Source organism: Salminus brasiliensis, chromosome 23, assembly GCF_030463535.1.
Source record: "Salminus brasiliensis chromosome 23, fSalBra1.hap2, whole genome shotgun sequence".
NCBI classification, from domain to species: domain Eukaryota; kingdom Metazoa; phylum Chordata; class Actinopteri; order Characiformes; family Bryconidae; genus Salminus; species Salminus brasiliensis.
Genome location: NC_132900.1, coordinates 12665222 through 12681494, shown reverse-complemented (window position 1 = coordinate 12681494; position 16273 = coordinate 12665222). Strand labels below are relative to the sequence as shown.

At 43.4% G+C, this 16273-nt stretch overlaps 1 protein-coding gene across 1 annotated transcript in view; it reads right to left on the bottom strand.

The window, feature by feature from the left end:
* The window catches only part of LOC140546154 (neuropilin-1a-like), a 44689-nt gene extending 31156 nt beyond the window's left edge, over positions 1-13533 (bottom strand). Inside the window, exons 1-2 of the mRNA XM_072669331.1 lie at positions 13030-13533; positions 11966-12143 (exon numbers count right to left, since the gene is read on the bottom strand). Of these exons, the coding sequence (XP_072525432.1) occupies positions 11966-12143; positions 13030-13102 (251 nt within the window). The 5' untranslated portion in view covers positions 13103-13533. The remainder of the gene's footprint in view (positions 1-11965; positions 12144-13029) is intronic.
* Between the last annotated feature and the right edge of the window lie 2740 nt (positions 13534-16273).

Here is a 16273-nt window from a genome sequence, read left to right as displayed (position 1 = left end):
TGAGCACTGTGCTCTAAATGTAATTCACAGATATTGTTATAGCTCACAGCCTGAAGTGTGGAATTTTACAGCAGAACCTGAAAACTTAGCGTAGTATCTGTAGTTGCTGTGCTTTGACAGTGTTTGAGCTGTCTTTCTTTCAAATGTTTGTCTATGTTCTGATGTTTTGCTCCTGCCACCAAATTCATGTGGAGAAACACTCTTAAACTAAGGCTGTTTAGAAATTAAACTGACACACAACTACTTGCTTTTACCTGCGGAGTAACACTTGCCTTTCTTTGGTTCTGCAGTGTTTTAGAGTAACTGGGAGCTAAAAGATCAGGTAGTTCAGCAGACTGTATTATTAGACGTTAAATACACTATAAAATGGTCAATGAAGTTCAAATTCTCAAGTATTTTCCTCCACTGTCTGTAATACTGACATACATAATAAAACTGTCATCTCAAACCTGACAATACATTAAAACACATACACACACACACTTCTCAGCTTCAGGTAAATAACCTTGATCATTCAAAAGCTAAGCCACCTGCAGCTCAGCCTCTTGACAGTGCTGACGTTTCTTTTAAACGGTGAGTGAATAAATCACTACAATAGCTCATGCATGTTTCAATCCTTTGTGGTTTATTTCCGCTACTCAGCAGGACCATCAGAGACGGCGGTGGTGACAGGGGCATATGGTAGCAATAATAACCCAGCAGCCCTCTGAGGGCCGATGCCAGATGCTACATGAAAAACTGAGAAACGTGAGAGACGAGGCATCTCGGTGGCTCTGAAGAAAGACAAAGACAGGAAAACAAAGCCTCCTGGGAGCAAAAACCAGTGCCCGCTCAATAGTCTAATCAATCACAGTCCAACAGGACACTTTTAGAAAATCAATATTAATCAATAATTCAATCCATTAGGTAACAGACACACCATAAGGACTAATAGTGAACAAACTGCTAGTACCAGCCTCCACCTCGCTTCAGAAAAAAGCTTCTAGAGCTGTTTTCGAAGGTGTGATTAAAAATTAAATATCTGTAAACCACAAGGTAGTTCTAATGGACAGAAATCTGCTGATCTTACAGCAAAATCCTGTGCTGACGTTAATGACACAAGCAGAGGTGCAGGCTCACAGACATCCACTATCCATCAGAATGAGATTCAAACATGGGCTGGGTATCATTCAACCCAACTGATACCTTGCCTTTATATCTAAAACCTGTTATATGAAAATACCTAATAAAATACAGTATTACATTTTCTTTGCACCCGATTCAAATACCTAAATATTGCATCAGCCGATATGACAATACGATGTTAGAATTTTCATACACAATATGATCATACAATTTTGTACTCTGTGAATCAATACACCTGTACATTTTATTAGTTTTTAATATGTGGATAATCCTAGATATTCTAGACTAGCCTTGGATAAAACTGATATTAATAAATATGTTGTGGTACACATTAACTGTTCTCAGCAGGGGAGCTATTAGCATTAAAAAGTGGCTTTTGTCGGCATCATTTAAAATCAAGTAGCATCTATAAATCAGCAGGAGCTCACTAAAACCCAAAATACTACCCAAAGTACAACCAAATACGGGTCTGGAAATAGTGACAATATATTTATTAATAATATATTCTGCAGTCGAACTAACAGGGCAGCACATTGTTCACTGAGGACAAAATGTCTTGTGTAGATCATTTCTTTTTAGCATCCATTCTTGAGGTGGTTGAGCTGTAACCTCATGAATGGCATAAAACCCTATGAAATCACCAAGGTCCAGACCTCAACTTACTGTTAAAATGACAAGATTCTTAAGGAACTGTGGAGGTTCTTCAATTTGTTACTACCCTGTAGAGATTACACATTGGTAACGACATGCAGCCCACTCTCTGAGTTGTTCCTAAGTTAAACCAGTGGGAAAAAAGCAAAGAACCATCGGCGGTTTTGCAATGTGTTAAGTTTCTCAATTTAATAGCCTAAAGATCCTTTAGAAACCTTCATTCAAATAAGTTCTTTGAAAGAACACATTTTGTACCGAGGGCTCCCAAACATTCTTACAGGCTCCTCTAAGAGCACTGAGGAATGTTCAAGTTCTTGGAGGAACCTAAAGCTTCTCCAAAGAACTACTCCTTTTTTAAGGTAGCATGTTCATGTGGTGTGAATTTGATCCACATCAAGTAACTTTTGATATTTTTGATAAACGCTACCGTTTAGATGTTTAGCATTTGAGGCCTAGCTTGGAGGAAAGCACTAACTGCCTGATTTTGTATGTATGTCATATATGAATGACAGAAATAGAAGAACTAAGACACCCCCAATGAGAGTGTGGCCAATTCTAGCCTTAGACACAAATACACACATTCACAAATTTGATTCAATTGGGTTGGGTGCTGGCATAACCATGTTGGTTAACTTTGGGAGATGCTGGGTTTGGGGTTTTAAAACAGAACAGAAACAGATTCACCATTCAAAAAAAAAAGAAAAAAAAAAAGCCACAGAGCACATGGTGACATTTTTACACTGTACTATGGGAAAAGAGCCGTGCTATACTGTGGCTATGTGACTAACTCTGAGCCAAATCTGAAACAGACAGAAGGGAAGAGATGAGTGAGTGCATAATAATCGTAACTCACTCTTCTTTTGAGGGAGTTTCCCACAGTGTCACTGTGCGTGTGTGTGTGTGTGTGTGTATCTCATCACTGTCATATGAAATCTATTTTTCCGATTTTTACACCATTTGAAATGCCAGCTGCCCTGAAGAATGGACCAATAGAAATGGCCCAAAATACCTTTTAATAAAATCTCATTACAGTAACTTTACCAGTTAAGAACATTGGGTATCATTCACCATTATCTTTCTAAGAATTTTCTTAAATTTGCTCTTTAAGTCCTAATAAAAAGTCTACGTCAGACTCAAATTTATACACTACATTTCTTCTAAAACATTTCTTCTGTTTTTTCAAGATTGTTAAAAATTCTTGAAAGAATTTTTATAAGTTCAACATTTCAAAAAAATAGGAATAGGAAAATATCTTTCAGGTAACTTTCACCAAGGTCTCAGTCCTTAAATAGCTTGTTATGGCTATGACTTGTTCACAGTCATCGTTAGAAAAGGTCTCAAACCTTGTCCCAACAACCAGCAGTCATAATATAATTAAGAAATGGCTGTTAACAGGAGCAGTGGAGCTGAAGAAGAGATCTGGAGGAGAAATAAAACGTTTTAAAAAAACCTGTTTGTTTTTTGGACAAGCGTCCAGGCTTTTTTCTGTCCTGGCACCAAAGTGGTGGAACGAACCTCCCCTGGGTGTCCGAACGGCCGAGTCGCTCGCTGTCTTCAAACGCAGACTGAAGACCCACCTCTTCCGAGAGTACTTGGACGAATAGAGTACTATGGTCACCTTATTGTCTTGTGTCTAGTAATGTCTAAAGCTTAAAGGTCTCTTTGAACTATTAGTCTATTCTAACTAGCTATGGTCTTTCTTGGGTAAATAGCAAAGCACTTTGTAAGTCGCTCTGGATAAGAGCGTCTGCTAAATGCCGTAAATGTAAATGTAAATGCTTGTAGGAAGCCTCTGTTCAGGACGGCTTAGCAGACTCTGGAATAGTGGTGCGCTGTTTACTGTTCTATGTCTGCACAAATGTGACCTTTATGGATAAGTCTTTATGAAAGAACAACAGATGTGAAGATTATAAAGAAAACATCCCATCAACATCACATCATTCCGTACAAAAAAGAAAACATCACAACCATCAGTCCATCCGTAAAAAAGCTGAGGATGGAGAGAGGATGGCTTCTACAGTAGGGACTACCGCAAGAGGTGCAAGCTGGAAGTTTTGCCATAGGCGTCACAATTCTCCGACCTAAACATCATAGAAAATCTGACAGACCTCAAACGAGCAGTGCAGCAAGATGGCCTAAAATGCTCACAGAACTAGAAGCCTTTTGCAAGGAAACATGAGTGAAAAGAACTGAAAGACTGGTCAAAAGGGGGTGTTACTAAGTACTGACCAAGCAGGGTGCCCTAACTTTTGCTTTGGGTCCTTTTCCTTTTTTCTTATTTTAGAACTGTAAGAAAATGTGTATTAATTAAGATTAAATATATTATTATTATTATTATTATTATTATTATTTTATTGTTTCACATATATATATATATATATATATATATATACACATACATTTTTGTGCGACAGGAGCTTATGTCTGTGCAAAGCATGCATGTGTGTGTGTATGTGTGTGTGTACAGTGCAGTGTGTGTGCCTGTATGTCCGTGTGTGAGGAAGTGGAGGCCTTAGGTCACATTAATGATTAGTCTCACTGGCATGGCCAACAAGGAACACATTCTGACAGACAAAACAGCTATTGACAGCTTGTACATCCGTGCGTGTGAGTGCATGAGAAAGAGAGAAGAGAAAGAGGAAAAAGAAAGACAGAGAAAGAGAGAGTGAGCAAAAGAAAATAAGGGGTGGGTGGGGGTGGAGAGGGTGCAGGAATTTGAAAGCGCTTTCCAAACTCTAACAGTTTTGCGGGCAAAGAGAAAGAGAGAGAGACAGAGAGAGGTAGTAAAATAAGTCAAATAGGTCAAATAATTCAAAGATACTTTTACACAAATAAAACTTGCTAAAACATCATGTTGTGTGTTTGTGAACATTTTCTGTCTGTGCTCCCTCTGATCACGGAAGTGTGTCTTGCCCAATTTTGGACATGTGTGTTTCGTTTCACGCTAATTAGATCACTGTCAGGGATAGGAATATGTTGCCCCCCCTTCCACCCACAAACACCACTATGACATACATACAAATAACACAGGAATGCAGCAGAGTGCAGCCCCCCTCCTCCCTGACACACACACACACACACACACACTGACCTTTCAGCAGTGAGCGAATGCAGACAACATAAGACTATCCTCCTGTAAAAATAAACCTGCTGAATTAGTCAGAGTGGTTAAAGTGTTGTTTATGCAGACAAAACGAAACTTTTCTGCAGGGCTTCCAGAAGTGATGCATGACTCCCGGGTGTTCTGGAGTCAAACCCAACACACGAATCCTGCGACTGGAGTTGACAAAGTCCCCTAATTTGAACTTAGACAGCCCCAGAGCCATTGATGAATGGATGGAGCCGAGATGAAAGCATTCTAAACATAGTTTACCCCTGTGCGTTGCTACAGATCATCGTGATAAGACAAATCACAGGTAGTGTCTCAAATGAATACGGATGACTAATGTTTGAAAGTGAGCACGGCTCACCATATGGAGATCTATAGGCCCTCTGAAGGTGTGCGTCGTTCTATAGTCAGAGTCATGTCCATATTAGGAAAGCTGGGCCTTAGCTGGATTTCTGAATGGCAGAACTGAATGGGTTTTTAAAAACACTATCAGGCCCTGTGTATGTTTTGTCGATTCTGTCCAATTTCTCCCAATTCTGTACTGCTAATTAACCCCCTCGTCTGTAATTCCTCCTGGGCACTAGCAATCCTCTCAACACTAGGAGAGTGAGGACTTAACGCATGTCTCCTCTGATACATGTAAAATCAGCCACCGCCTCTTTTCAAACATTGCCAGGCAGCCGACACAGAGAGGAGAGCTCCAGGGCCACAGCTACATCTCAGCTAATAGGCAGATGTCTGTGCTTGCCAAAATCACTTAAACATGATGAGGAGAGAGAGCGCCATCTACCTACCCAGAGAGAAAGAGCACAACCAATTGTGCTCTCTCAGACTCCGGACACCGATGGCAAAGCAAAGACCCTGTGTTAAACATGCCCCAGACTCGTTGTGTGTTGTCCTGAATTTTCTAAAACGTTGAAGTACGACTAATTTTGCATGAAAGTAATTTGACTACTAAACTAAACACTATTATATAACACCACCTAATTTAATTGTAGCTATAACACTGTCAAAAAACTGCTTGTATTACCAAATCAATGTGTACTGGTGTTAGATAGTATATAGCAAGGGTCGAATTTTTGTTTACTACAGGGTGTGAAAATTCCATTCATTGCTGTTCAAATTCAGCAGAGAACAGCTTCAGATTTCCAAATATGGGCATGGCAGCGACTACAGGATGATGCATTGCTATAGTGGACTAATTCACATGACGAGGCACTGCTGAAGGGAGCTTGAGCTCAAGCAGGCTGCCGGAGGAGGGGAAATCATTACAGTTGGTCGTAACTCTTTAAAAGTGAACAGTTCTTAACAATTCCCTCATTCATTTATTCAATCAATCATTCACCCATCTCCTTATTCATCTTTTCCTAGTCAGGGTCATGGTGGGTCCAGAGTCTACCTTGAGATCATTGTGTTCAAGGCAGAAATCATCACAGAGAACCACAAACCCATTCACTCACACATAGGGGCAATTAAGCACAGCCAATTCACCTAGTGGCATGTTTTTGGGGGCTGGAGGAAACCAGCACACCCAGAGGAAACCCACACTCCATTATTAACCAGTTAACCACATTTAAAGTAAAACTGTCATTCTCTGACACTGTCTGACACTATCTCTCCTACAGCATCCTGTAAAGCAATACTGTTTGTATTTGGTTTTGGTTCTGTGTACCTTTTCTAATGCTTGTTACTTGAAATTTCAATCATGAAGTAATGAAGTGCCTAGTTTGCTGCAGTGCAGTATGGAGGTGGACATATGGAAGACGTTTTTGTGAGTTAGTGGCTGGTGAGCAGCGCTGGTATGGCAAAACGCCTGGTAATTAAACAAACTCACGCTACTCATACTTTTTCCTGCACTGCACAGCAATGTCGACAGAGCCAAACAGTCGACTCCAAGAACTCTGACTTTCAGAGTTGTTGGCCAAGACTCGACCCTGACTTCTAGACATTCTGGAGTCAGTGAGTAGACTCTTTTTGAAGTCGACTCCCTATCAACAGCTTCCAGCTCCTCAGTAAGACACAGGCCAAAACATAGCATCCAGAAAGCATTTAGTGGTATACTGTGCCATCCAACTGTAAGGTATTGCATACTGGGTTCAGTCTGACATATCTGTGAGTCCCTATTCTTAAGGAAGTGTCCTTATAGTCACATATCATGTGTAACACAGGTACAGCCACTAGGTCTTGTTCTAGTATCACACCATCTACTGATTGTAATCTAAGCCAAACGCATTTATCATCTCTTTTCTATTCAAATCTTCAAAGATATGCTGAAGCTTAGTTCTCCAGGCTTGAAAAAAACATTCTTTACACTGCTGATCATCAGTTATATAAGAAAATGTAACCAATTCCTGTGGAGAAATGCAGAATGTGTTTTTTTGTGGTTACGAGGCGATATCTTGGACTTCTCTGTTAGTTTAACATGGTAGCGAAAGCAGAGCTAGGCTAGCTCACTGACTGCTCTCCAAAAACAACAGTGAGGGCCATCTGGTGCAGGTTAGCATGCGGGTCATTCTCCAGCTAGTGGGCTAAAGTCTGGGCTTAGCTCAGATCTTGAGTGGCAACACACACAAATGGCTGTGCAAAACAAGCACAAACTCTGTTCTTTATTTTTTCCAACAGTCAGCAAACATAGGCCAGCAGCATGTGGATGTAATGTAGCACAAGGTTTTGGAAAGAATGAACAATAGAAGGCTACTTTTGACAAATGAATACCAGACACACTACATGTCCAAATATTTGTGGACACCCACCCCTCCTCATGAATGCATTCAGCTACTTTAAGGCTGCACGAGTTGTACCCAGTTGCACACAGGTTGGCTAGATCCTGTAGAACAGTACTGCCAACTGAACAGCACTCTCTAAAGCAGTCAATGTGAAACTATTGGCACCTTGCCTAATGTCAGGCGTGGGCTAGAGGAGTTCAAACTGTGTCCTCTGGAATGATGGAGCGCCATTCAATTCTTACAGGAAGAGTTAGAGGGTTGGAAATGAGGTGGGGTGGTTGCACAGTTCCAGGGGCCTGGGGTTGTGGGTTCAATCCCTGCTCCAGTCACAGTCTGTGAGGGGTTTGGTGTGTTTGGGTAATACCCTGTAATGGACTGGCACACTGTCTAGGGGGTATTGCTGCCTTCCTGCGCCAAATTATTCGAGGTAGGCTCTGGACCCATCATGACCCTGACTAGGGAGAAGCGGAAAAGAAGATGGATGGATGTTTGCACATTGTTTGCACAGACGCTACTTACTTTAGTAATTCAATGAAAATGTACATTCGGTTAATATGCCAATGCTAATGACATGCTAGTTGTTGCTGTGGAGTTTATGCAGTTTTGACATACTGGCTGTTGTTGTTTACAGACTCTAAATTGGTCTAAAATGTCTTTTTAATGACACAGTTTCCCACACACTGCCCACCATTACAGTGCACTAGATTGTGCAGCACTGTGGCCGTGCAGTCTTCCATTTTCTGGTTTATGGTTGAAGGGGCTAAATACAGTCTGGTGCTCTAATTCATTATTCATCCAGTCTTGTGAACTAGAAGTTACCCTTGTGTAAGTACCATTCTTTAAAGAATCGCTATACTTCCATTTAGTTTGATTAATCTGAAGGATGGGGGAAAGTTACACCTTTCCTGTTCTCAACTGTCTAATTGCTTTATTTATGGTTTAATTGTTTGAAGACAATGGAGCCAAAAACTCTTTGTGTATTAGCTCACGAAGGGGTGAGGAGGGTTTTCTGCACCATCAAAGTATCTACCAACTGTCTTCACAATGACTGTAAATGTGTATGTGCAATGACGTTTGTGTAAACACCACCACACTGACAAAAGGCTCACTTCCAGACCTCATGACATACGCTCCAAGCTGCTCCCGCTGTGTCTGTCCTGATAAACCCCAGAGAGTAGAGCAGAGCTGAGTGGGTGAGCTAACGAGGACTAGTGTCAATATGGCAGTCAGGGTCCAGACAGAAATCAATATCACCATGTTTACTAATATATATGATATGTAGATTTGCAGTAATTGCATTAATTAACCTATGCAGCCCGATCAACTTTGCAGGTGCCACAGAATTCATTTACTGAGTAATAAAAATGCTGAGATGTAGTTTTAAATGCCCATTTACAACCCTGATATTTTGTGATTTTTCCTTTATGGTGGGCTTATGAATAATTTGAGAAGCTCTGCTCTGATTGGCTGGTTTAACTGTAACGGCTTATACAGCACCACGAAGAACAACATATTCTTGGTTATAACACTATCAGAAATGTTAGTGCCTGAAGAGATTGTCGGCTAGTGTTAGCTTTTATGCCTGCAACGCCTCCTTAGCTGTGCATTACCCAAAGTGGTGCTTCCCCGGTGACAGTTCTCCAAACAACACTTTTCTTTCCTTAGCGGCCCCTCTCCGGGTGTGTTTTTCAACCTAGCGTTAGCTTTTACCCTAGAACCCTAGTTCCCTTCCCCATCTTTAGCTTCTTCCCTTGCCGTGTTTGAACTTCCCTTCTGCAGACGCTGGCACAGACAAAGCTTTGGCCACGAGGCCTGATTTGTGTAGCAATCCATGTTCCGTAATCTAGCATAGACAGGCAGTGGAAAGTTGACTACAACTTTCAACAAATTTGACATTTACAGACACTCCTTTTTTGCGACATTGAAAAATGCATCAAACTGATTTCTGAATTTAGTGAATCGTTACACCTCTAATACAGAGCCATGTAAACATTAACCAGAAACAAACCAGACAGATTTCCGGAAAGGAAACTCAAAAATCAATAATGCTGCGTGACACCAGTAAAGGTACTGGCAATACTGGCAGCCCTAGCACTGATACAAGTCACATTCAATGGGAAGGAAGCTTCATATACATGAGAACACTGGTTGGAAAATGAACTGGACAGTAGGAGGGGCAGTGTTAGCTGATCTTAAATGAATCCACAAACACACATTCCAACCCACAGACACAAACAAGGGTCTCATACACACACACACACACACACACACACACACACACACACACACACACACACAGCAGCAGAAGAACCCTCTCCTCTCCCCCACAAAATGACTAAAAGAGAAGTGAAAAAAGATCAGGAGACAGGAAAGAATACGATGATGTGTCAGTCTCTCTCTCTCTCTCTCTCTCTCTCTCTCTCTCTCTCTCTCTCTCTCTGTCTCTCTCTCTTATTTTCCTCTCCATTTCTCTCTCTAAGGAGTCCCCAACAGGACGTTCATTACTGGGGGCATTTTATTGGTCCCCTGCTGATGAAACCCGAGCCAATAGTAATGCGGCCTCTGTGTGTGTGACAGCTGCTGATTTACGCCCCTTTTACGAGGCATTTAAAACGATCCATCTCATTTACTAGATTTAGTCCTCACATAGTCCTTTGTGTGTGTGTATGTGACATTGTGTGTGTGTGTGTGTGTGTGTGTGTGTGTATACACGCCCACAAGTCAGTGTGTATTAGTGTAAGAGAGTGTGTGTGTGTGTGTGTGAGTCAGTGCACTCGATGGGGGGAAGGTTGTTAACAAAATCATCACTAATAGACCACAGGGCAATAACATGCTCTGGCTTTCAACTCCTATTACACTAAATGCTTCAAACACCCCCCGATAGCAAAAACCATCAGCATAATTACGCACAACAACGCTGTCGCTTTCCAATAGACATGTCAGGAGCCTGTCAGGAGAAATTCACTGCTCTTAAGATCCAGACAGTTCAGCATCTGATTTTACCCCTGAGCTGCCACTCTGTGTCTGAAGATACCTCTGCCTTGTGGGAGAACACTAGTCTCCTATCGGGCCTTCTGCGTGAGATGACTTTTAGACCCCAGCTTTGACTTTCTTGTAGGCTTCCAGTCTTCTCCAACCACAATAGCATAATAACTGCACAGAGCCAACCAGACCACCAATCCAGTGCTCCTACCGCCTCCCTCATTCACATTCAACTCAGACTCTGCGCTGCAGAATTCAGAATTATTATATTTCCCACCATAAGGTGGCATCGTTCAACATGCCAATGCGAGTGTGACCGCTCGTGTAATTAGGCCAGTGGCCACAGGCTCTGCTGCTGGAGATCTATTGCCCTGCAGAAATCAGTTCCAGGCCTAATCCATCAAAGCTGATCTGTCTGATTATTGCTTGCAGAAGTCCTTGATCAGCAGGTATAGGAAGGGGCTTAAGTTTTTGGTTGGTGAGGAACAACAACACTGAGGAACAAAAAGGATTCATTGCATTTACTGCATTCAAATGTGTTTTACACATTTAAACATGAATAAATCTCATCATGAGTGAACCAACAGAAATGGCCCAAAATGGCTTGGGATACAATCTCCTTACATTAAAGTTCAGCACTTTTTTCCATTATGCTGTACAGTGCCATTTCAGAGATATAAAATTTGGCGACAGAAAGAGATCTTCAAGAGTTCTTTAGCAAGTTAAAGAACCATTTGAATGCTAAAATGGGTTTTTGCTAATTTAAATGGTTCCTCCTCACGATAGTAAGCCACAGTCTAGAAGATTGTTCTTCATAGAAGCTAAAATGGCCCTACATAGCACCAAAAGGGTACTGTTGCTGTACCCAGGGTACAAAGAGCCCTTCTTCAGCACTATATAGTAAGAACTCTTTTTTGATGAGTGAACAGTGGAGACGATGTGTAACTTTAAGACAGCATTGTCTTTTAGTTGATGTGGAAATGATAGACACATCTGAACCAAGCAAATTTAACACATCCCTTTCTTCACAGCACAAAGAGGGGAATCTCCATGGGTAGGGCTGGTGAGCACTGTATCAGGGCAGAGGTTTCCACCCCTGATCCTGGAGTACTCCTGCCCCTGCATATTTTTGTGCTTTCCCTAATCAGCTCTTAATCAGGGCTGGGTTTCCCGAAAGCCTCTTAGCACAAATATCACTGCTGAATGGTAGAGCGAGCATCACATTAAACACTCCCTCTCTACCACTTAAGATGATCCTAACGCTACAAAGCATTTGGAGGTACCGGAGCCAGCTCATCAACAAGTCCATCCTTAGATGAAGCGGGGGAGTCAGATCAGGGAAAAGACGTGTGTGTGTGTCTAGAGGACTCACTTGCACTCGCGGTTCTCCAGGTCAAAGTGTGGGTTGAAGTTGATGAGGATCTTCTGCTGCGGGTCCGGCGCACGGATGAGCCACACGCACTGCTCCGAGAGCGGGTATGAGGACGGGTACCCAGGGGATGTCACATAGCCCGCGCTGGAGATGGTGATGTTCCCGCCGCAGGAGCTGGCTGCAATTCAGAAAGCAGAACAAGCAACCGTGAAAGACAGCAGAGAGAAACAGACGCCAGACGCAACTTGGCCATGCCTTGCATTATATCGCAATTCAAGCACTCTGATTGCTGTGACACCCATGGGAGCCTGTATGGAGCGTTCAGGAATAGACGCTGATGACAGAACGATCAATACTCCCCCTCAGATTCTCAGAGAGCGCTGTGAAAGGATGGACGTAGGATGGGTCAGTGGGGTCCTTGCGCCAGTCTGGGTTTCACTGGCTGGTGGGATATGTGTCCGCTGCCAGCAGAAAGCGGCGTGCAAGGAGCAACTGCTGAGGGCTTTGGCCTCGGGTCTGCCTTCTTAACCTTAACAAAGAGTGTCCGGGGGGCTGAAGAAATGCTCAAAATAGCCCTGATCTGCTCTCAGAGGCACGCACACATATCTCCTCCAAGACACACACATACAGGAGGAGGTGCATCCGCACACACCAGTATCCCAACCTTGTTGAGGTACGTCTGTATTTCTCTAGATATTTACACTTAAACCTAAACCCAAACCTAACATTCATATAAGTAGCTAAAATAAAAGACAAAAGAAGGAACCTAAAGAAAGGGGCATTTTCTTTAGGTTCAGCAGTTAAAGGTCCCCACAAACACAAAATATTCATGTTTTACTGGGCCCGTGTACACTTCAGTCCCCACAACGACAGAAAAACAAGGCCACATACGATCTCTCTCATTTCAGGATGGAATTCCCTGAGCCTGCTTTCTGTCCCAGTATTCCTCCTTTTTTTTCCTCACTAAGAATGAAACGTTTATCCAAAAAACAAAACATCATAGAACTAGACTAAACAGCACATGGAGTCATAGCAGCCCAGTCTTAGACCAGCACCAAACTCACCCATCTGAGCCAGAGCTGTAACTGTAGACAGTCCCGCTACGGAGGCGAGTAGCAGCAGCACCAACACACACATCCTGGAAAACCGGGCAGGGAAAAGCGGGCTAATCCGAAGAACCCAACTCAAGCGTGGTCAGACTGTGGAGGAGCCTCTCCGGGTCATATCACGTCCTGAAGTCCAGGTGAAGGGAAGGTGTCCTCTGAGAGAACTCCTCGAGTCTCGAGCACCTCCTCACAGAAAACAAACACAGAACAGCTACTCCACATCCGACCCTCTCTCTCTCTCTCTCCCTCTCTCTCTCTCTCTCTCCCTCTCTCCCTCTCTCACACAGACGGGCAGAGTTTCTCAACAGCGCTCAATTTCACCGACACGTCGCTTCCCTTTTTTTGTTTTGTATTTTTGAGTTTTTTTTGGCGTCGAAAAAGAAAAAACGCCGCTCGAACAAGTCGCAGAGATGTGGCAGTGTCCTCAGCGGAGCTCCGTGCCCCTCGCTCTCATCTCTCTGCTCCCGCTGACAGGATGCTGCTGGCTCCGCTCTAAAGGGCGGCCGGTTTTCACGCCCGTATTGAGACACCCCACGCCCTGCCGCGCTGTGATTGGCCGGTGCGAGCCGGGAGGTTGGGCCGGGAGTTCATATTAAGGTTTAAGCAGGTTTAAACTAGTAGCCAATCGTAGCGCAGGAGGCGGGGATTCTCCGAAAACGGGTGCGAAAACGAACAACGCTGTTGATGTGCAGCTCGCGGATGGGTCAGGGCTGGAAATTACCTCAGGCGCGCCTCAGTGTTTAGGGGACTTGTTCGAGTTAGCGAGAACACACACACACACACACACACACACACACACACACACACTACACTTTCTTGCAAGACTGACATCAACATAAATCTCAAACCTTCATTTTTACACACACACACACACACACACACACGCACACAGCCGTCATGTAGCCTAACTGTCAGACCACCGCAGACACCGCGCTATCGCGCGACGCCAAAAACAGAGGACTCACCAAGACACTGACATTGTCATGAGTATCACGTATTGTACTTTTGGGCACGCGCGCTCGCGCGGAGAGCCGCTGGAGGTGCGCGCGCAGCTGTAGGGACACTGTAATGTTTCCTGTGCAGGAAACGCCTTATAAACCCCTTACATACCTCAGGCGCGCCTGTGCGTTGAAGGGACTTGTTCCGAGTGAGAAGCTCTCTCTCTCTCTCTCTCTCTGTCTCTCTCTCTCTCTCTCTCTCTCTGTCTCTCTCTCTCTGTGTCTCTCTCTCTCTCTCTGTCTCTCTCTTTCTCTCTCTCTCTCTCTGTCTCTCTCTTCTCTCTCTCTCTCTCTCTGTCTCTCTCTCTCTCTCTCTCTCTCTGTCTCTCTCTCTCTCTCTTTCTCTCTCTCTCTCTCTCTCTCTCTCTCTCTCTCTCTCTCTCTCTCTCTCTCTCTCTCTCTCTCTCTCCCTCTCTCCCATCCTCTCAGTCATTAATATGTATGGGTTTGACCGGAGACACTAAAGGTGATTTAACCTGCCCATGGGTCTCGGCGCTAAGACTGGTCCTGGCCCCTCTAGTCTACTTAAAATCCATAAAATCAGGATAAAAGAAACATGACACCACTGAGTTCCCTCTGGACTGATGTGAACAAATTACACCAAGACATTTGTCAATACAAACTGTATTCGGTCTAGGAAACCATTAGGATTTGAGTAGACTCCCTTCAAAAAAGCCTTCAGAGCTCATTTGCAGCCTCATGTACATATACATTTTTTTAATTGGATTTAAAAATGACAAATTATTTAGGCTACACCTGAGATCTTCTAGAAGTTGGTTCACGTAGCACACAGAAGCTGATCCTGAGCTCTGCTAGCTGGCCTGTATCCAAGGCTCACTGGAGGCCGGTGTAGTGATTGCACTCTTGCACCAGAGGTTTGAGTGAACTGGAGCTGTTTAATGCTGGATTTGGGAAGTCCAGGGACAGCAGCATTACAGTCATCAATCCTGCTGGAGATGAAAGCAGGAATGAGTTTCTCTAGATCTTGCTGGGATATCAAACGTTTGATGCTGGCTACTTTTAGGATGAAAAAGGCTGTTTTGGGGACTGTTTTGATGTGGCCAGTCATGATGAGATCAGAGGTCCTGTTTACAGTTGTCTAGTATCTGGATTGTGTCTGGACTAGCATCCCGACATGATTTTAGCCACATACGTTTAAACTTGGTAGTAAAATGTATCTCCGGTTAGTCAGACTGAAACTCGATCACTGTGTGGAATGAAATATGCAAATTCGCTTGTTGCCCAGCAATTATTACTGGTGTTTCGGTTGTACTGGGAGGGGTGTTGGTCGTTGAATGTGTCTTGGAACGACAGATGTGTTTACACTGCTATAACATGGCGTGGCTCAGATGCATCTCAGACCTCCTCCTGAAGTGGTTTGCCTTATCCAGATTTAACCCTGATAATCAAGATGCATGAAGTGACCTGGAGCAAATCATGATTTTGGACTTGGTCTTCAGTGTTTAGAGCTTGGTGCTCAAGGCTTGCAGATATATTGAGTCATATATCTGAGCGACTTCCACAAGGGCCAAATTGTGGCAGCTAGACGGCTGGGTCAGAACATCTGCAAAGTAGCAGACCTTGTTAGGTGTTCATGGTGTACAGGGGTCAGTCCCACAAAAGTCATTCAAGTAAGGACTGCTGGTCAAGTGTTGGGTCATGGACATGATCATAATGTTTGGTTATGTTTGGTCGATTCATGGAGGCCCCACCTTGCAACTTACAGGACTTAAATGATCTGCTGCAATGTATCACAAGATGCCTTCAGAGGTCTTGTGAAGTCTTGATAGGTCAAACCCTTACAATATGTGAAATCGCTGAAACTGTAATTGTAACCTTAATGGGTGATGGGTCGCTAGCTCAGCAAGTAAACAGCATATCCTGACGCATTTGCCGACCAGTGTACCACTTTATTCAATTGTGTAGTTCAACTCAAAAACATCCAGCCAAAAGCAGCGGTCCCAAAAACAGAAAGTGACCACTGATGAAGAGTTAAAGGATGACAAGCACTAATTCAGTCTCTAACTGGACCTGAATTCCAAAAAAGTGGCCAAGAGGGTAACTTTGAAAACTACTAGAAAAAAACTAATCGTGAAGAGCTCAATCAAGAGCTTCTCCAACCACCTACTTTCCCCATATTCTCACAGAGAGGTAATGAAGATTCATCACTGAAGCTCGTCTCCAGCCTAAGACTACACTTAATG